We start from the raw sequence: 21430 nt of genomic DNA on the forward strand, positions 1-21430 counted from the left end.
GTAAAGGTTGCTTCCATCGGAGTATAATCATCTTTCTAGCATATGCTATAAGGGACCTGTAGGCCTTCATTTTGTGACTGGAGAGTGCATTTTCAGCCAGACATCCCAGCAGAAGTTGTTCAGGGTTTAGATCAAACGCTGTTCCAAACACTTGTTGAAGTTCTGAGTGTATCTGTGACCAATAAGAGCAGATACGCGGGCATAGCCACACCATATGGAAAAAATCTGCGCCCGGTTGCTGGCATCTGCCACATCTTCCCGATGCAGCAGGGTCAATTTTACATAATTTAGCTGGAGAGAGATAACTACTATGTAAGAATTTTAGTGCAATAAGGCGGTCCCGTGCTGCAATGCTTACTGTGACAAAATAGCCCAAAACGGTATTCCACGTTTCGGGTGTCAAGTCTGGGATGTCTGTCTGCCATGCCAGGAATAACTTGTCCATTTTGGTCTGTCCTTTAGGAGGAAATGTTTTATATATGGCTGAGACCACATGTTCTAGATCTTTTTTTATAAGTTCCCCCTCAGTGTTATGCGTTTGCACCAGTAGTGTTCTATTTCCCTTTAAGAATTGCGCCCCAAATGCGTGCTGCAATTGCAAATACCTGAAATACATATTGCTACCTAGGTTAGTATCCTGTTTAAGAGAAGAGAAGGATTTAAGTTGGTGGTCGTCCGTTATATCTTTTAGTTTATAGATTCCATGATCCGCCCAGATTTTGGGATCGGGCACTGTTAAGAATTTGTGCAATAAGGGATTCATCCATAGTGGGGTATATGGAGATATCTGTCCGGGTTGGTGTGAGACTTTGTTTATTTTCTCCCATATTTTAACTGTTACTAACATGTTCGGCGTGGCTCGGGGGATTTGTCTGCTCCCGCTATACGGTAAGCTGGAAAGGGCCAAAAAGGATCCCATTATCTCTGCCTCTAGGGCGGTTGCTGGATTAGTTGGGGACTGCTCAAACCACCACCGTACAGTAACTACAGCTCTTGCCCAGTAGTAATGCTCAAAATCTGGCAGCCCAATGCCCCCACTGGTTTGGTCTAGCTGCAAAGTGGATAGTGCTATGCGTGGGTTCTTGGGGTACCATAACAGGGATGTAACTGCTTTGTTAATAGTTTGAAAGTATTTGGCTGGGATGTACATGGGGCTATTCCTAAATTAATACAGTTCTAAAGGTTTTAGAATCAATAAAATTACAACAGTGCCCAAATTTATTCACCTGCCTAATTTTATTTAAACAGTTATTGCACACTTTATGTAAATCAAATAAACTTCATTTCACTTCTCAAATATCACTGTGTGTCTCCTACATGATATATTTAACTGACATTTTTTATTGTAACAACCAATGATTTATACTGGAAAATCATGACGATTGCCCAAGGTTGCCCAAACTTTTGCATCCTACTGTATGTATTGCACTGTCCACATATTGATTTTAGTGATTTTTCTATAGTAAAAAAAAGATAAAATCCTTCTTAGGATTTTCCATTTTGACTGCGTCTATTTTGAAGCCAAATCCTGACATATTTCCTCCCTTACTCTGTCTTCAGACTCTCCGGCCCGGCTTCTCAGCATGAGAAATATTGGCGAATCAGAGAGGAACATAGGTGTGGGAGGGGAAAAGAGGCTTCAGCCAATCAGGCTGCATTACTTATGTCGGAGGAAAAAGTAAAGAAGATAAAAAGAAACCCCAGCATGCCCTGCAACTTCCTTTGTGCGGCAGATGTACCAAATAAGATCCAGGCAATCTGGGGAATGATATTTTATGGAGAAGAAAAGTAAAAGTGATTTTTAACTTTTGGATTGTCTGGTTAGCATCCTTATTACTTGTTTACCATATAAAAATAAAGAATTGATTTTGATTTTATGCCTGACAGTTACGCTTTAAGTTTGTGGATGTAATACTCATTGCCAGCAGCTTAGCCGTGTGAATGTGGACGGCCACAGCCTTGTGTGTATGCTTAAGCTTGTAACTCATTACAGCTTACGGTGTTACACCATTACATGGTGTGCACATGGTAAGCATTTGTGCATGAGTGGCAAGTTTGGCGCAAAACCACACTATCCTTTCCCATAAAAGCCTTCTACAGTCAGCACTTAGTGCTTATTGCTCTATCAGCTTAGATAAACCCCTGACCTCATGTTCTGGTGTATTTGCCTGCATGAGTCTATTAGAGCTCCTAATTGTCTACCGCATGTTGCTTCATTTATGCCTGATATCTATCTGCTCTTGACTCCTTATTATGCTTGTTATTCGCTTGCTCCTGATCTCGACTTTTGGCCTGACTACATTTATTTCCGTCTGCTTTGACATTAGCCTGAACTTTGACTACACCTTCACATCACTACATTACCTGGTCTCTTTCACCACCTTTGAGGTAATCCCAGGGGCATACATAAAAAAGGCACCTGAAGAAAAAGAGGATTGCCATTAGTAGAATAATCATTAAAATTAGCAATAATCTACAAGGTGAACCATTTATATGGATACACCTTATTAAAATGTGAATGGTTGGTTATATTAACTTCCTGTTTGTGGCACATTAGTATATGTGAGGGGGAAACTTTTCAGGATGGGTGGTGACCATGGTGGCCATTTTGAAGTCGGCCATTTTGAAACCAACTTTTTTTTTTCAATAGGAAGTGGGTCATGTGACACATCAAACTTATTGGGAATTTCACAAGAAAAATAATGGTGTGCTTGGTGTTAACGTAACTTTATTCTTTCATGAGTTATTTACAAGTTTCTGACCACTTATAAAATGTGTTCAATGCAACCCTCTTCTCCCACTCTTCACACACTGATAGCAACACCGCAGGAGAAATGCTAGCACAGGTTTCCAGTATCCATAGTTTCAGGTGCTGCACATCTCGTATCTTCACAGCATAGACAATTGCCTTCAGATGACCCCAAAGATAAAAGTCGAAGGGGGTCATATCGAGAGACCTTGGGGGCCATTCAACTGGCCCATGACGACCAATCCAAACAGGAAACTGTTCATCTAAGAATGCTTGGACCTGACACCCATAATGTGGTGGTGCATCATCTTGCTGGAAAAACTCAGGGAATGTGCCAGCTTCAGTACATAAAGAGGGAAACACATCATCATGTAGCAATTTCGCATATCCAGCGGCCTTGAGGTTTCCATTGATGAAGAATGGCCCCACTATCTTTATACCACACCATACCATCAATTTTTTTGTTCCAACAGTCTTGGAGGGATCTATCCAATGTGGGTTAGTGTCAGACCAATAGCGGTGGTTTTGTTTGTTAACTTCAACATTCACATAAAAGTTTGCCTCATCACTGAACTAAATATTCTGCATAAACCTGTTCCAATTTTTGTTTTGCCCATTCTGCAAATTCAGTGCACCGATCTGGCTCATCCTCGTTGAGATGCTGCAGTAGCTGGAGTTTGTAAGGGTGCCATTTGTGAGTAGCTAATATCCGCCGAAGGGATGTTCGACTAATGCCACTCTCCAGTGACATGCCACGAGTGCTACGCTGTGGGCTCTTGCTGAATGTAGCTAGGACAGCCACTGATGTTTCTTTATTAGTGACAGATTTCATGCGTCCACATTTTGGCAAATCCAACACTGAACCAGTTTCTCGAAACTTAGCAAGCAGTTTGTTAACTGTAGCATGGGAGATGGGTGGTCTCATAGGGTGTCTTGAATTGAAAACTGCTGCAATGACCCCGTTACTGCGTTCACCAGACATCAACGCAATTTCTATCCACTCCTCACGTGTTAACCTCGGCAACATGTCAATGGCTGTAAACAAAGAGAAACTTGTAAATAACTCATGAAATAATAAAGTTACGTTAAAACCAAGCACACCCTTGTTTTTCTTGTGAAATTCCCAATAAGTTTGATATGTCACATGACCCTCTTCCTATCGAAAAAACAAAAGTTGGATTCAAAATGACCGCCATGGTCACCACTCATCTTGAAAAGTTTTCCCCCTCACATTTACTAATGTGCCACAAACAGGAAGTTAATATTACCAACCATTCCCATTTTATTAAGGTGTATCCATATAAATGGCCCACCCTGTACTGATGACTATGTTGTGAACTTATGGCATGAACTTCCACTATCCACCAGCAGGTGGCCTGTCATTATGTACAAAGACTTGCAGTTTTTAGCCTGGCCTGCAGAAGCCTCTAATGGAACTTTGACCATTTACCACCAGCTGCTTCCTGTTACATGGACTATGTAAAGACTGCCTCTTCCTCCAAACAATTACCAGAACCTCGTCCCCTGTAGGTCTGAGTTCCTGGACACTTCTGTTCCTAGATCCCTGATTCTTGTTCCTTGTTTGCCTGATCTTATAACCTGTTGCTGAACCTTTGGTTGTCCTGACTCTGCTTCTGTTTATTCCTTTGTGCCTCGCCTGTATCTGATTACCCATTGCTGACCCTGATACTCTGTTCTGACTTGTCATTGCCTGTTCCCTGTGATACCGCGCTATTTGTCTATATTCATCATTATTTGTGTTAGATAGATAGGTTGGATTGCATGTGTGTATACTGCATGTTCTCGATTGGTCGGTGATCACCTGTGTATATTTGCTGTGTATGTGGTTCGCATATGTTTGCATCTTATTTGCATCATTGTATATATGTATATCACTGCAATTCCTGGTTGTTGTACATAGCTTGTTGTGGTTGCATTTATGCACCGTATGGTTTTCATTAAACACTTTTGCACACTACTGTTTCTGTTTTAGTGTCAGTATTTCTGCAAATTGTGGTCATTCCTTGGAATACCTGCTTGCTACGTGACAATGATCTATATCTTGTTTTCTTTTGTCACATATTAGGCTTTTTAGGGGGTGATGTTTTTTTTAATTATTTCTTATCTATGCATTTCAAAGGGAAAAAAGAGTAAAAATTCACTACAGTTTTAAAATAAACAATGCTATTGTAGATAAAACCCACACATTTATTTGCCCATTTGTCTTGGTTTTTCCAACATTTAAAGTATGTCCCTAGTGCAGTGGTTCCCAAACTTTTTCGGTTGAGGGCACCCTTGATGGCGCTGAAATTTTTTTCAAGGCACCCCTCGGCAAAAATAACTACTGAAATGCTGTTACGACCCTTATTCAGCAGCACCCCCCTAAGGATGTGGATGAACGCCGAGGCACCCCTGGCAGGTGCTCAAGGCGCACCAGGGTGCCGCGGCACCCAGTTTGAGAATCCCTGCCCTAGTGCATTGCATGGCAGCAATATATTATTTGGAAATAAAGGTGCAAAAATAATAGTAAAATACCTTAATGGCATACATATTTAAAATGCTAAGTAACTAAGGTGACAATTTAAGTTTTGTCACTTTGTTTTGTTTTTACAAGCTTTTTATTTTGGTACAGAATATATGCAAATAAACATTTTATTGCTTTTTATTCACTTTGTGACTAAAATAAATTCACAAAACAAAGGCCTCAACGCTAAACCATCATAAAATATATTCTACAACTTAGTTACAGTTAAAATAATACCACATATCCAGTTGATGGCTACTTGGGCATCTAGCAAGCCATTAAGTCTAAAGTGTGCAAGTGACTTTCTACAGGACAATTTTTTCCACAAAGTATATTAGCATCATACTTTGTTTACATAGCCCCAGAAGAGTATGAACAGCAGAAAAAGTCCACAATTGTCACCATTATGAAAGCTAACAACCAAAGCTATTCAAAGGTGAGTGTTTTGTAAGGTACCGACTTATGAAGTGACGGAGCACCCATGCAAAAAGGAAATAAAATGTGCCCAATTCTATGGTCCATGTACTGGAGACCAGTCCATGAGCAATTCGATAAGACTGGCACCACAAATAAGTAAACATAGTTTCTATTCAAACGTCATTAAAATGACATTATGTGAGATATAAAAGTGAAAAATAATAGCCATGGCGACAGCCCACTGTTTCAAGCTTGATGCCCTTTATCAAACCATATAGCCATAGCTATATGGCTTGGTAAAAGGCGTCAAGCTTGAAACAACGGGCTGTTGCCATGGCCATTATTTTTCACTTTTATATCTGACATAATGTAATTTTAATAACGTTTAAATAAAGAGCTATTTTTACTTATTTGTGGTGCCAGCCTTATCGGATTGTCCAAGTTTGATCATAGTTTTGAAAATTACATTTTTGTTGAATGATGGATTGAAGTTTTTATGTGACAGGGGTCTCTAAGCTATAAGACACATCAACATTTATTCTACAACTTGTTATGAATAAAATTAGGTCAGATACATGTAATTTGATGACAAACTGGATGCACAACTATTCATTCTTCTCAAAGTGGGCCTATGGCTTTTTTGCAGGACATTTTTTTTTTTTTGCACTAATTTATAGCCCCACTCTTTGTTTGCATAACTCCAGGAGAGCCGGGATATCAGAAAAAAACACAATGTCACCATTATGGAAAGCTAAAAACCAGGGCTTTTCAAAAGTGGGTGTTTTGTAAGCTACCGACTATAGTTTTTCTGAAACTTTACCAAGTTTGATCATAATATTGAAAATGAGATTTTTAGCCTGATGAAAGAGAGTTGAGCTCTCGGAAACGCGTTGCTTTTTATTAGAATAAATACTTTTAACTACACTACAAGGCAGCAGCCTTTTATCCTTTCTACCATGCACCTGCTTGCAGAGGCGTATTTAGAGGGGTGCAGCCACGTCTCTTCCTGTGCTGCGCTGCCATGCCTGCCCCTGTGTCTCCCCATCACTCAGATCAGATTAATTCTGTTATATGGAGGAACATGGCTACTTATTTTATGTATGTAGAGCTCACTTGGCTTAGTGTTAGAAAAGAGGACAGAGAGGGAATAAGAAGAAAAAAGTATCTTCAGCAATATCCCGAGCCAAAACACAGAAACCATAACACACGTGTAATGATCTGCTCAGCTGCCTGCGCAGGCAGGCAGCCTTTTGACCACTGTTCAGGTCTGCATTCTGCAGGTCTCTGGAAGAGAGACCTTTTGTCAGTATTGCAGCTTGCTGCTGAGGAATTTGCATATGTTTGTCATGCAGATTGCCTAGTCACATCCTTTGTAGGCTTGCTCTATATATACCATGTGATCCCACAGTACTGGGCTGGTCATAAGGATTCTTCCTGTTAAACATTCTGGAGAGTGTCAGCCTTGCTCATTGTTTGAATATCAGCTTAGAGTAATTCCTGGGACTGCACTCGGCAGGTTCCCTAGTGCAGTTAGGATTGCTTATCTGTTTTGTTTGTCTGTTGCGATTGTCCTGTCCCAGCGGTGGTCGACAGGAAATCGTTCTGTGTGTCTGGGTGCTAACCAGAACAGCGGTTGTTACTGGTAGCCTCTTTTGATCTGTCTTCCTGGATCGTACTGGCCTCTTTTCGCTGGTGCTGTGGATCCTTCTGGTCTGCTACTCTGTACTTGGATCGCACTAGCATCTTGCGCTAGCGCTGTGGATCCTTCTGTTCTGTCTTCCTGGATCGCACCAGCCTCTTGCGCTAGTGCTGTGGATCCTTCTGGTCTGCTACTCTGTACTTGGATCGCACTAGCATCTTGCGCTAGCGCTGTGGATCCTTCTGTTCTGTCTTCCTGGATCGCACTAGCCACTTTCGCTAGTGCTGTGGATCCGTCTGATCTCCATCTCTCTGTCTCCCTGGATCGCACTGGCCATTTTTCGCTAGTGCTGTGGATCCTATCACTCGCCTGTTCCTGTTTTTGTGTGTCTGTCTTGTCGGCTACGAACGCTTGCTGGAGGCTCGGTGAGGTAACCGTTAAGCAAGCGCTCGCGTCCTCTGTTTCATGTTTGTCTGTCAGTGGTTAGTTAGGCGTGCTTGGCTCTATTGTGCTTATCACGTGGAGACCGCGCATAAACGCGTGCACTGTTGCGAATGAGTGCGGTGTTCGCGTTTAGCTAGCGTTTGTTTTTTTCCGTATCTCCTCATTGTATGATTTGCTGTGCCTTTGCTACTCTCGTGCTCTGCCTTGCTGTAGCCTTGTCACATCTGGCGATCGCACCTCTCGCGATCGCGTTCCTACTTCATATCTGCTGTGGTGTGTGCACCGTCGTGGGTTGGCGACTAGTTTGGTGCACACACATACAATCTGTCTCTGTGCTCATTCTCAATCGCCTCTCTTGCGATTGCGTTTCTTGCCTTCGTACAATTCCTGTCTGGCGTGTGTGGTAGGGCAGAGGAGCTGTTCCTCTGCACTCCACAGCTCCCCCTGTCGACAGGAATTTCCCTCTACAGGTGCTTTGCACCTTTTGCTGGGTTCCCGTAAATTATACGCTTGTGGAGGATTTCCGCGGTGTCAGCGCACGTCTTGTGCGCTGATCACGGAGAGAATTCCACAATCGTTACAGTATGACCAGCCCAACCAAAATTCCCAGTGTAGAGGGAATTTCTGATTTGTACGATCGTGTTGAATATGGGTCCTGTATCTTTAAGATACTGGACTCTGAAACCAGAGATGACTTTATATCAGAATGTTCCAGATTCTTGGCAAATCCTGAATTTCAGGCCACCAGCATTTCCACTTGGAGTGCTCAGATTGCTTACAATCTTTTCCAAGAGGATCTGTTTGTGTGGGCGGATGAGTGTGCCAAACACGTGAATCTGAGACATAACCCTCGCAGATTTCTGAGTCATGTATTTTCTCGTAAGCTTAGAATTCCCCTGCCAGGTTATTTCTATGAGTTTTTTCCTGCAGAGCATGATGCTGATCAGATCAGCTCATGCAACATTTCTGTGTCATTACCATATGTTAATGAATTGGTGCTTGCAGGCCAATCTGCTGATTCGGCTTGTCAGCCAAAAGATTTGTTGCCCATAGCAACCACAAATAGGGAGGTTATTTCTGTCAAGTCTGAAATGTGCAAAACCATTCAGTATGATAATGAGTTTAATGTTTCTCATGCCACTTCAGCCTCTAAGCAGATGCAAGAGAACTGCCTAGAAACGTTTCTTGCATATAAACAGACATGTAAAGTGGCTAAAAAGAGAAAAACTAAAAAACGCAAGCATCGGAATAAAACACTCCCTATTGATGTTTACAATGATGTTGTTCCGTCTCCGGCTTTTTTGCCCCAATCCAAAGCTTTTGTGGATCCTTTAATAGGCAGAATCATTTTTTATATTAAAGGAGTAAGAAAGTCTATGCATGTACCTGACCCCAACCCTTATGAAAGCTACTTAGATACTGGCTTGTTTGAACCTCCATTTGCCTCATGGGAAATCGGGGCCTTGATGGAGGAATTTGATTTTGATTGGAAAGCCTTTTGCGATTTTTACATCGCAAAAAGCGAAGATGTCTTGAATGAATGTCTCGATTCTGTGTACCTTTTGATTGATTCCGATGAGTGTGACAGGTGTTTTGTGGATCCAGTGATGTGTGTGTGTGGCAGACGATTTTGGATGAGTTGCACACACACCAATCAATTGATTCCAATAAAGAGACATCGTTGTCGGATGATTGTTCCTGCATTTCTGGGGTAAAGCATGTGAGTCGTGACATAAGGCGATCTGAAATGAGTGGGTGTGCCACTGTGGTTGATTCCTGTGCGAATCCTGGAGGATTCGCTCCTGACTGCGTGCAGTTTAAATCTGTGCGATCTGATGCCTGTTTCTCTGATGTTCATTGTGATCAGCATGAATGTGCCAGTTTTCTCAAGGATGTGTGGGACCCTTTATCATTTAGAGACAGACCTTTAAGATCTTCCATCTGTGATTCTGCCATGGGGAAAATTCCTAAATTTTGTAGCATCAAAAGTAAAATTAATATGTCTAATAAAGTTTTTCCTGATGTTGTCGCTATTTCTACTGCAGATGCGTCTTTGTCTCACCCTGTTCACACCTGTAAGGGCCCGTTGCCTGGTGACAGTTGCTCCAGTGTTTCTGTCCTGTACACCTTACAGTCTGCCCCGCAGATCGCGGAGGTTTGCTCTATGGAAGCGTCAGTTTCACAACCTAAAGCGATTTTTGATTCGCAGGTTTTGCATTCTGGCTCCTCGGATTTGACATTGTTAGCCGAGTCTAAGAGTGAGACAGCGCTTTGGTTTTGCGAATCTGACTCTGAAACATCTTTGCTGGGTCCAGAGAAAGTTTCTCTGAGCCTGCCCTGTACCATGAATAACAATATGATGTCCAATCACACTGACATTTGTGAGTCCCTTTCTTGTTCTGAGGAAAATGCTGATTCTGCACCCTGTACTCTGGATGAGTTAATATGGCCTTGTTTAGAGTCTCCTGCAGTGTCCCTAGAGGCTCGTCTAGGTATTGCCACTATACTCACCTGTTTTTCTGCAGTTTTGGAGTTACAAGCTAGTTTGACTGCTACGCAGAATTCTGGGTGCAGCGAGATTAAAGTTAGGGAGTCAGTGTGTGTTCCAGTAAATATTCCTGTACGTTCCACTCATGATGATGAAATTCAGTCTCAGTTTATGGTGGAACCTTCCCTGGGACATCTGCCCTGTTCACAAAATAAAGTTCCAGTTTTGCCCTGTAACATGGATAGTTCAGAATCCTTCTCAGAAAACTTGAAAAATGATGTTCCTGAGGTCTTGTCTGATGTCCTGGAGACCTCCGAGTTCCTCCCAAAGGGTGCAGAACTTGTAGGAGATGTCTCCTGCCCCCCAAGTCCTTCTGAGGTGTTGCCCACTTCAGTAGGCATTGCTGTTGTGCTGACTACCTTTGCAGCTCTGATGGAGCTTCACGCCTGTGTAGTCAATGATGAGTTTTTGTCAGATACCATTACAGTCACTGAGACTTCTAAGCCTGAGTCTGAGCTTTTTTTTTTGAAAGTCCAGTGCTTGAGACCACTGCTCATGATGATCCTCTGCCCGGTACTGGTTTTGGTCCTGTCGTGCCGGACTCTGAGGTTGGCAGTTCTCCGACATGTTCTGAGGTTTCTCCTGTGCTGGTGTACCCCAATGTGCTCTGTGACCCAGAAAGCCCAAGTGTGCCTCTGTTACCAGCATGCTCAGATGCTTCCTCGGTGGAGACATGCTCTGATATGGCCTGCCTGCTTGCATGCCCAGAAGTGGTCCCTGAAAGTCTTGATCTTGATGGGTGTCCTCGTAATTCTGAATCCGGGATTGTCATTGGTTCCATAGGGGTTCTTGATAGTTCTCCATGTGAGCCTGGTGATTGTTCTGCCCTCTTGGGATCTCTGTGGAGCTTCAAAAGGTTCTGGGAGATTCCAGGAGAAATTTTGCTTGGTACCCTGGATAAAATCAACAGTGGCTTTTGTGTTGTAAGGGACACTTCGAACAGGTATTGTGGCAGGTTTGGTATTTTCGGACGCTCCTTGGAAGGTGGTGGGTATTGTCTGGAGGGTGTCGATGTCTTCTTCTCTGGCGTTCACAGTCCTGATGGGTGTTATACTGAGACTGGTAGTACTGATGGGCATGTTTCGGTGGTGTTTGCTTCCGATGAGGTCGGTTTCGGGTGAACTGACTCTGGAATTTGACCTTGTCGGGCTGTCCCGACCTTCATGAGTCTTCAGTTAGAGTCTTTTGCTAATAGCAGTTTTGAGGGTCGTCTGGAATTCGACCCTAGAGGGGGGGGGGGGGTACTGTAATGATCTGCTCAGCTGCCTTTTGACCACTGTTCAGGTCTGCATTCTGCAGGTCTCTGGAAGAGAGACCTTTTGTCAGTATTGCAGCTTGCTGCTGAGGAATTTGCATATGTTTGTCATGCAGATTGCCTAGTCACATCCTTTGTAGGCTTGCTCTATATATACCATGTGATCCCACAGTACTGGGCTGGTCATAAGGATTCTTCCTGTGAAACACTCTGGAGAGTGTCAGCCTTGCTCATTGTTTGAATATCAGCTTAGAGTAATTCCTGGGACTGCACTCGGCAGGTTCCCTAGTGCAGTTAGGATTGCTTATCTGTTTTGTTTGTCTGTTGCGATTGTCCTGTCCCAGCGGTGGTCGACGGGAAATCGTTCTGTGTGTCTGGGTGCTAACCAGAACAGCGGTTGTTACTGGTAGCCCCTTCTGATCTGTCTTCCTGGATCGTACTGGCCTCTTTTCGCTGGTGCTGTGGATCCTTCTGGTCTGCTACTCTGTACTTGGATCGCACTAGCATCTTGCGCTAGCGCTGTGGATCCTTCTGTTCTGTCTTCCTGGATCGCACCAGCCTCTTGCGCTAGTGCTATGGATCCTTCTGGTCTGCTACTCTGTACTTGGATCGCACTAGCATCTTGCGCTAGCGCTGTGGATCCTTCTGTTCTGTCTTCCTGGATCGCACCAGCCTCTTGCGCTAGTGCTGTGGATCCTTCTGGTCTGCTACTCTGTACTTGGATCGCACTAGCATCTTGCGCTAGCGCTGTGGATCCTTCTGTTCTGTCTTCCTGGATCGCACTAGCCACTTTCGCTAGTGCTGTGGATGCGTCTGATCTCCATCTCTCTGTCTCCCTGGATCGCACTGGCCACTTTTCGCTAGTGCTGTGGATCCTATCACTCGCCTGTTCCTGTTTTCGTGTGTCTGTCTTGTCGGCTACGAACGCTTGCTGGAGGCTCGGTGAGGTAACCGTTAAGCAAGCGCTCGCGTCCTCTGTTTCATGTTTGTCTGTCAGTGGTTAGTTAGGCGTGCTTGTCTCTATTGTGCTTATCACGTGGAGACCGCGCATAAACGCGTGCACTGTTGCGAATGAGTGCGGTGTTCGCGTTTAGCTAGCGTTTGTTATTTTCCGTATCTCCTCATTGTATGATTTGCTGTGCCTTTGCTACTCTCGTGCTCTGCCTTGCTGTAGCCTTGTGTCACGTCTGGCGATCGCACCTCTCGCGATCGCGTTCCTACTTCATATCTGCTGTGGTGTGTGCACCGTCGCGGGTTGGCGACTAGTTTGGTGCACACACATACAATCTGTCTCTGTGCTCATTCTCAATCGCCTCTCTTGCGATTGCGTTTCTTGCCTTCGTACAATTCCTGTCTGGCGTGTGTGGTAGGGCAGAGGAGCTGTTCCTCTGCACTCCACAGCTCCCCCTGTCGACAGGAATTTCCCTCTACAGGTGCTTTGCACCTTTTGCTGGGTTCCCGCAAATTATACGCTTGTGGAGGATTTCCGCGGTGTCAGCGCACATCTTGTGCGCTGATCACGGAGAGAATTCCACAATCGTTACAACACGTACTCAGGAAAGGAGGCTGATTTTAGAGGGGAAGAGGGCTCTGCCTGGGAAGGGGGGGCACAATTTCAGTGTTTGCCATAGGCTCTATATTACCCAGATACGCCCCAGCCTGCTTGTCAGTTCACACACCTCCTTCCAGCTTCCTGCTGCTTGCTTGTGCGAGACACGCAGAGCAGGGTGGAGTTTCTCCCAGCCATTACCCCTCACACAAACTGAGCCAGCTCCTGGCTCCAAGAGCTCCTGCAGCCTGTGGCTTACAAGTGTAAAGCATACAGAGCAGCTGGAGTAATTTAGGCACAAACTTGGTTCCTCCTGCACATCCAAGACACCTCTGTGGAGACATTCCTATGCATACATGCGGCCGCCTATAACGGTAGGTAGCATTTGCGAGGAGTGGAAATACATCTGATCCAGGACTGAAGTTCAGTGGACGGAGGAGCATATGTGCCAGTACATCTTCTGTAAGAAGATCGCTGGAATGACCTGGTCCCCAGTTCTGAGTGGGACAAAAGCTATTCAGCCAACCAACCCATATGGGCTAATCGGCAAGAATCTCCACGGGATAATTCCACGGTTGGCTAACCAGTTTTCTCAAATTGTCTATTGAGTGCGCTCTCCCCCTCCCCTTCCTTTTCCCCCCTTGTCCTTTACAGATATCTTCACCACCCAGAGTGGCCTTTAAAGGAGCAGCACCAACTAACATACTCTGCCTATACTTTACATTGGTATTGCCAAGATCGCTCCCTCTGTCGAGTACAGAGGTCAAACAACCCTTTCTTCCTCAACATTTTTTAGAATGATGGATTGAGTTTGTCCTTACCTAATTTTTATGTGGCAGGGGTCCAAGCTATAAGACACATCAAAATGTGTTCTACAACTCGTAAAATGAGGTCACATACATATTATATGATAACAAATTGGATGCACAGCAATCCATTATTCTCAAGGTGTGCCTAAGGATTTTTTGCAGTTCAGATAGGGTCTGGTTAGTGTTACGAGTAGGTGGTGTGTGGTTAGGGTCAGCAGTAGTTGAGGGGTAGTTAGGGTTAGGCAGCGCTGCGTAATATGTTGGTGCTTTATAAATACAATAAATAAATACATAGTGTAGGGTTAAGGTGAGAGTTGGGTCATAGTGGGTGATAGTAGAACATTGGTTAAATTAATGATATTCTACTATTGTGGATAATAGAATATCGGTAAAATTACCATTTTTCCTCACGGCACTATTATAGATATGCCCTATCTATGTCTAAGACTAACTCTGCCCTATCTATGCCTAACCCTAGCCACCCCACACAGATTTCTAACACTAATCCTACCTGATCTATACCTAACACCAATGGGCACCATCATAGGTGCCCATGTAAAACGACACTAATAGCAGCTATGACAGTAAATTTGGGCATCAAGGTCCCCTGATAAAATAACGGACGCTGGGACCGCCCTCTATAGAAACTGCAGCTATAAATAGCCGTGACACCCGCTATTTTTATATTTATAGTCGCTATATTTATAGCTTCTATAGTGGGCAGTCCCATTGCCCGCTATTTTATTGGGCAACTTTGAGGCCCAAATTTACTTTTATAGTTAATATTAGCTGTGCTTTACATTCGCGCCTATGGTGGCCTCTAAATTTATTGGCAAGCACTGTGCCCAAATTTATGTGATCCCTCACAGCAGCTCCTGTCACTTCAGAACACAGATCTGAGGTAACACACAACTGCTGTGAAAGAGGCACAGTTAGGGAGAGGCCACACCTGTGTCACCAGAAAACACCAGCCTTTTCCCATGGACAATTTTTCGCATTCTTTGTGTATTTTCACGCACGTGTTATCTTCCATAGATTGACGGCATCTGCTACCAGTCTATGTTAATTGTAAGCTCTGCCTCTGGCACAGGAGACCTGGGTTCGAATCTCGGCTCTACCTGTTCAGTAAGCCAGCATCTATTCAGTAGGAGACCTTGGGCAAGTTTTCCTAACACTGCTACTGCTTATTGAGCGCGTCCTACTGGCTGCAGCTCTGACGCTTTGAGTCCGCCAGGAGAAAAGCGCAATATAAATATTCTGTGTTTGTGTTCGTTTTTTTTGCATGTTGTGTTATTTATACTGCCCGTAACAGTCATCATTCAATTATGACACAAGTACCCACGTGAAGATGAATTAATAGCAATCAGGGGCAACCGGCAATCGTGCCCTGATCCATGTCCACTACCACAATAATGAGGGTGCAAACTATCATTTAAACGATTGTTTAAATTATCGCATTAAAATTATCATGGCGGGCAATGGGCATTTGAGCGATTGGTTTGTTAGTTGTCTGTCATTACAGTCACGATCACCGCATATCCGTGAACATCGATAAACTAATTTTAAACAATGTTACACGATATATAGTGAAAAATTTTCAATACCTGCAAAAAAAAAAAAAAGAAGGGGGGTGGACATCAGAAGTACTTGTAAATGCTTTTTTAAAAAAAATATTCTTTATTTTACACATACCGCTAATTATTTTTTTTTTTAAATGACCCTTACTAGCAGTATTAGTGATCATTGATCACTTGGGCCAATGACTGCAGTCACAGGGGTCAAGGGATGACATGATCCTTTTAACCAATCACCGATGCAGTAGCGGGGGTCATGTGTACGGGCGCACATGCGGACGATCATTAGAGGAAGTCATGTACTTCCTTTATGCATTTTTAGAGAATGATCACTGTTACTGGCTGTAATAGCAACAATTCTCACTATGCAGGCATGGATTGGCTCAGGGGACACATGTCACCTTGCACAAATCCTTCCTGCTTCAGGGGCTACCAGGAGTGCACTTGTGCACGCGCAGCACTTGACTCAGTGCATGGACATGGTAGTCATGTTCCTGCGGCTATAGCAGCCTCAGCAGCAGATGTCTATCACATACATGGGGCTTAAAGTGGATCCGAGATAAACTTTTACTCATTGCATAATTGTGTTCCTTTCATATGGTTTATAGGGCATTCCTCAAGCCAAATACTTTTTTTGTTTTGTTTTAATACTCTAATTCCCTATAAACTAAACAAGCCTCGCCCACAGCTCCTTTTGTGCCTTGGCACTGTAGCAAGGGCTTATGGAAGCTCAGTCTGGGCAGGAGGAGGAGGAGGCTACTAGCCATTGATTTCAGAAGCAGATAGGAGGAGGAGAGGGGACTGAATTTACACACAGGCAAGCTGATAGCATCCCCAGCCCTCAGCCTGTGACAATGTGACAAACCGAACATGGCTGCCCTCATTGTATCACAGGAATAAAAAATCATAAACTTTTGAAGCTGTTTGCAGCTAGATATGCTGTGTACACTATCTAAACTTTAGATAAGATATATAGACAAGTTACTTGTTATGGTTAGTTTTTCATCTCTGATCCGCTTTAAGTAGTTAAAGGACAATTGAATTGAAAAGAATATGGAGGCTGCCATATTTATTTCCTTTTAAACAATACCAGTTGCCTGGCAGCCCTGCTGATCTATTTGTCTGCATGCAGGTAATCCTGTCAGATCTGACAATAATGTCATAAACACCTGATCTGCATATGCTTGTTCAGGATCTATGGCGGAAAGTATTAGAGGCAAAGGATCAGTAGGACAGCCAGGCAACTAGTATTGCTTAAAAAGAAATAAATACTAAAGCCTCCATATACCTCTTGCTTCAGTTGTCTTTTAATGCTATAAGGACAGTATCAGTATTACAAACCAAAGGGATGCGTGTAAATGCATGAGCTCAACTGTATGTACATGTATGCTGATATTCTGAAAATGTGCAGTCTACTGGAACAAATTGTCTGCCTAATATTAGCAGATTAAGTGCATTAAGTTTTGGCATGGTCATGTTTGCCTGTTTTGTAAAGTATAATGACCTGATGTTGATTAAGATGATGTCAGTTATTTTGCCAGTGAGTCACAGGTACTGTTTATCATTCCGGGTTCACAAGGCAGTGCCATTGAGGCATAATCTTCGAGGCTTCCACATGATCTCAGCAGCCAGACTTTAGAAGGTTTCTGTAATCTGTTGAGTCATAGGGTCATATATCTTTATAAAGATTCAAAGTTCACATGATGCTGCTTTAACAGCTCTTTACCAGCAACAGATAACTAGGAAGCATTCACTGTATGATGCACATAGTCATTCTAAGGTGACACTTTGCAGTTATGCAAGTCTGCTTCACTGAAAATGACTTCTCTTCATAATGCTGGGTTTCCGCACTCGATGCCCCGCTCGATTCCCGGCCGCTCGATTATTTCCGAGAATTTCCGAGCGCATTTTGATGATTGTTAGGCCGATTCTCATGCAAAGTATGCCAAATCGACCTAACGATCGATCGAAACGGCAATCGGACATGTGGGAAATAGTCAATCGGCCGGGAATCGAGCGGGGAATCGAGTGCGGGAACGCACCGTGTGTACCCAGCATAAAGTCTACACACTGGCATTTTGGATAGGATGAGCAACTTTATTGTGACATTTTACATTGGTGGTTCTAATGTTTATTATTCAAATAATGAACTGATGCAAGGGTTATTTTGTATGCAAGCTGAATTAGCAGCATATCATTGTTTATCTCTACAGCTGAGTGGTGGTTGCACGCTAGAATCAAGGAACGAAATCCTGAAAAGAATTGGCTGCGCCACAAATTATTTTGTAACAATCAATAAAGTTTATTAGTCTATTAGAGCCAACAAGTTACTACAATGTATTTAAAACTATTTAAAATTGATGTGTCCGACAACATGACACCATCCAAAAAATCCCCCAGACCCACCAACCAAAAATCCCTCGACTTCTGAGGTGACCCTATGTGCTGCATGATGTAAGCGAGTCACATTTGCTCAGAAATTAGGCCAATGGGCTAGATTCATTAAGCTGCACTGCTAAAGCAGTGCACCTTAATGTGAAGGAGCGGCCACTATGCAAGCTTTACATAGCAGTGCTCGCTGCTATGTAAGGAGCATGCCTTCCTTAGGAGCGTGCCTTCCTGAGATAGGCGCATGCCTTCATTAGATAGGAGTGTTCTTTCCTATGTATAGGAAAGCACTCTCCTATGTAAGGAAGGTATGCTTCTAAGAAAGGCATACTTCTTACATAGCAATGAGCTATGTAAGGCATGCTTAGTGACCGCTCCTTAACAGTGCTTAATGGAGTGATCCAAGCTGTTAAAAAAAAGATCCACTTACCTGGGGCTTCCTCCAGCCCGGAGCAGCCGTCCTGTGCCCTCGCTGCAGCTCTGGTGGCTCCCGGTCTTCTCCGCTGGCGCAGCCAGTCTCATGTGGTCTTTCCGCCGTCATCAGGACGGTATTGCACAGGAGCAGAACTACTACGCCTGCGCAGTACTGTCCTAATGACGTCGAAAAGACCACGTGACCTGCGCGGTGAAGCGCAGAAGAGGCCGACCCAAAACCCAACTGGTCGCAAAAAATGTTAATAAGTTCTGCCTAGCCCCCTGTTCTGTGTGTGTCCTTGAAATGTGAGGGTTGGAGAGTGGACATTGGTTGGGGCACCAGTGCTGTTTATTTACCTCAAGATTCAAGCACCTTATTGTCATTATGTAACTGTGAGGAAACGCGAAAAAGCTGCCGCAAAGGCTCAGAGTGAGGCGGCTGTTAACGCGTCTAACATGGCGGCACAATGCGGAGAAACCGCCGCATGCCGCATGGACAGAGCGGTGGAGTCCGCGTTGGAGGCGGCAGATTGCACGCATGGCAGAGCAGCTGACATTGCGGCCGGACGCGGGGAAACCGCCGCTTGCTTAGAGAGCGGGGCGGCGGTCCCCACGCTTGAATCAATGGTTGCATTGCAAGACATGTCTGATGTGGCTGGGACTGCTAGTCCACACAGATTCAGAAGGACGCGCTTAGAGGCAGAGCTTATATGACAGCCAGAAAAGGGTCAGCTGACCAGGCTGGTCAGCTGACATTTTCACCACCTGCCATTGGTCCAGCACTTAAGGGAGGCGCTGGAGAGCGCTTTACTATATATACTGGGTGCTGGGCATTCTCTGGTTGTCTGCCGTTGCGATCACAACGTGGTAGCACTCAGACCTTGTCTGTATCTGTGTTCTAGCATAGTTTCCAAAGGTGTTGACATCAAGGCACTCACACCTTAGCATTAGGAACATTGAATTGTATTATTTGTTATTACCTTCTGCCTGCCTGACTATTCCTCTGAACTCTGATCTTGTACCTTGCTATTATACCTTGCTTGATACCCTGTTGCCAAACTCTGCTCGTTCCTAGACTCTGTATTTGTATCCTGATTCTGTACCTTGCTATTTCTGATATCCTGTTGCCAAAACTCTGCTCGTTCCTGGACTCTGTATTTGCATCCTGATTCAGTACCTTATTTGTCTGTGTGTTAACGACCTGGCTTGCCGACCTCGAGAACTGGCCTTACTGTTAGAGGCAGTTCCCAGACCTGTTAGTGACACCCTCCCACTCGGGTGTCACTCACGCTCTGACCTTCCTACCTTCAGCCTAGCTCCTCCCTCCTGGAGAGTCTAGGCCATAGGAAGGAACATACTTCTGGTGAAGTACTCAAAGTATACTGTTGCATCTAAACACTCACTTGTTCTCCCTGGTGTCCAGAGGTTAGTGTATATATCTGATTATCGGTGATACTGCAGATCACCAATAATCGGATATATTCTGTATTCCTGGTGAGACTGCAGTTCACCGGTAATCAGACCCTCTCTGTGTTACACCGATCGTTACAGAACGGCAGACCAAAAATGCAAATGGACGCACACACTGACCGTCTGGGTGCACTTGCCACTTCGGTGGAAAACATCAATCAAGTGCTGGGTAGTCACAAGACTATGATTGAAGCCTTGTCTGATTCTTTACAAACCCTCCAGACAGCAGTGGATGAGGTGCGATCCCCTCCTAACTCTGATATACGTTTGCCTGTACCCGAGAAATTTTCTGGTGACAGATCTGACTTCCGAAATTTTAAAAGTAGAGTGTTATCGTACTTTGAGTTAAGACCCCGATCTTCTGGAAATATGACCCAAAGGGTCACGTTTATTAAGACTTTGTTATCAGGCGATTCTCAGACGTGGGCGTACAGTTTGCCCACCAGGGATTTGGCCCTCTCTTCCGTGGATGAATTTTTTAAAGCCATGGCAGTAATTTACTATGACCCAGACCTTGCCGCGACCTCTGTGCGTAAGCTCAAGCTCTTGCGTCAAGGCAAGGGTCCGGTCGAAGATTACGCAGCCGAATTTAGGAGGTGGTCAGTTTCAGCCAGGTGGGACACCTATGCCCTATTAGATTGTTTCTTATCAGGGTTGTCAGATGAGGTTTCAGATCTCATGTTAAGTCTGCCTGAACCTAAAACAGTCGAGGCCATTTCATCGGCCATTCGAGTCGAAACAGACCCGGGGTAGTAGTCATGTAAGAATGGTGTGCTACGCTGCGCCTCCAGTAACTCCACCTCCTCCTGTCTCGCCTCCACCCGAACCAATGCAAATTGGTCGGTCAAAACTATCCCAAGTGGAGCGAAGACGCAGGATGTCTGAGCGGCTGTGTCTTTACTGCGCAGAGGGGGGTCATAGAGTACGTAATTGTCCTAACAAGCCGGGAAACGCTATCGCCTAGGAGTTGTAGGGGGTAGCACCCTAGGCACGCGACTTTTACCCCTAGAAGATAAACGGTTACTCCTTCCCTGTACAGTCACATGGGAAGATAAAACTGAGGTTTCTGAGGCTTTTATTGATTCAGGCTCTGCAGCTAATTTTATGGATTTTGAATTTGCTAAGAAATTGGGTATCCCGTTCACCCCAGTGAAGCCACCCATTCAGGTTACGGCAGTAGATGACTCCCCCTGCAAAGTGATCATCCGCTGTCTCAGACACCAGAGGTGGAAGTCACTATAGGGGTGTTACATAAGGAGAAGTTACAGTTTTTTGTGTTACACATGACCACCTCCACAGTCATCCTTGGCATGCCATGGCTGCACTTACACTCTCCACAGATTAATTGGGCTACCGGTCAGTTAACCAGCTGGTCAACTCACTGTTTCTAGCGGTGTTTAGGGAGAGTGACACTGGGCCAGACCAAGATCCAGTTGGCGGGGGTACCAGCACAATATTCCGAGTATTCTGATGTGTTCTGTCCCAAGGCTGCAGATAAGTTACCTCCACATCGCCCCTTTGATTGCCCCATCGATCTCCGATCGGGTTGTATGCCCCCTAGGGGCCATCTTTACAATTTGTCTGGTCCAGAGAAAATGGCCATGCAGGAATACATTCGTGAAAATTTAGCCAAGGGGTTCATTCGCCCTT

The 21430-nt window shown here is 44.5% G+C and overlaps 2 protein-coding genes across 5 annotated transcripts in view; both read left to right on the plus strand.

Annotated features, from left to right (window-relative positions):
* The window catches only part of LOC137564104 (E3 ubiquitin-protein ligase RNF14-like), a 69011-nt gene extending 66513 nt beyond the window's left edge, over window positions 1-2498 (plus strand). For 3 of the 4 annotated variants that reach the window (XM_068277477.1, XM_068277479.1, XM_068277478.1), the window contains exon 10: window positions 1561-2498. In XM_068277477.1, the coding sequence (XP_068133578.1) occupies window positions 1561-1682 (122 nt within the window). In that variant the 3' untranslated portion in view covers window positions 1683-2498. The remainder of the gene's footprint in view (window positions 1-1560) is intronic. The other variant, XM_068277480.1, reaches the window with a different exon arrangement.
* The window catches only part of LOC137564105 (E3 ubiquitin-protein ligase RNF14-like), a 189976-nt gene that overhangs the window by 50804 nt on the left and 117742 nt on the right, over window positions 1-21430 (plus strand). The gene's annotated exons all lie outside the window — the stretch shown is intronic.

This window comes from Hyperolius riggenbachi, chromosome 3 (genome assembly GCF_040937935.1).
Source record: "Hyperolius riggenbachi isolate aHypRig1 chromosome 3, aHypRig1.pri, whole genome shotgun sequence".
Taxonomy (NCBI): Eukaryota; Metazoa; Chordata; class Amphibia; order Anura; family Hyperoliidae; genus Hyperolius; species Hyperolius riggenbachi.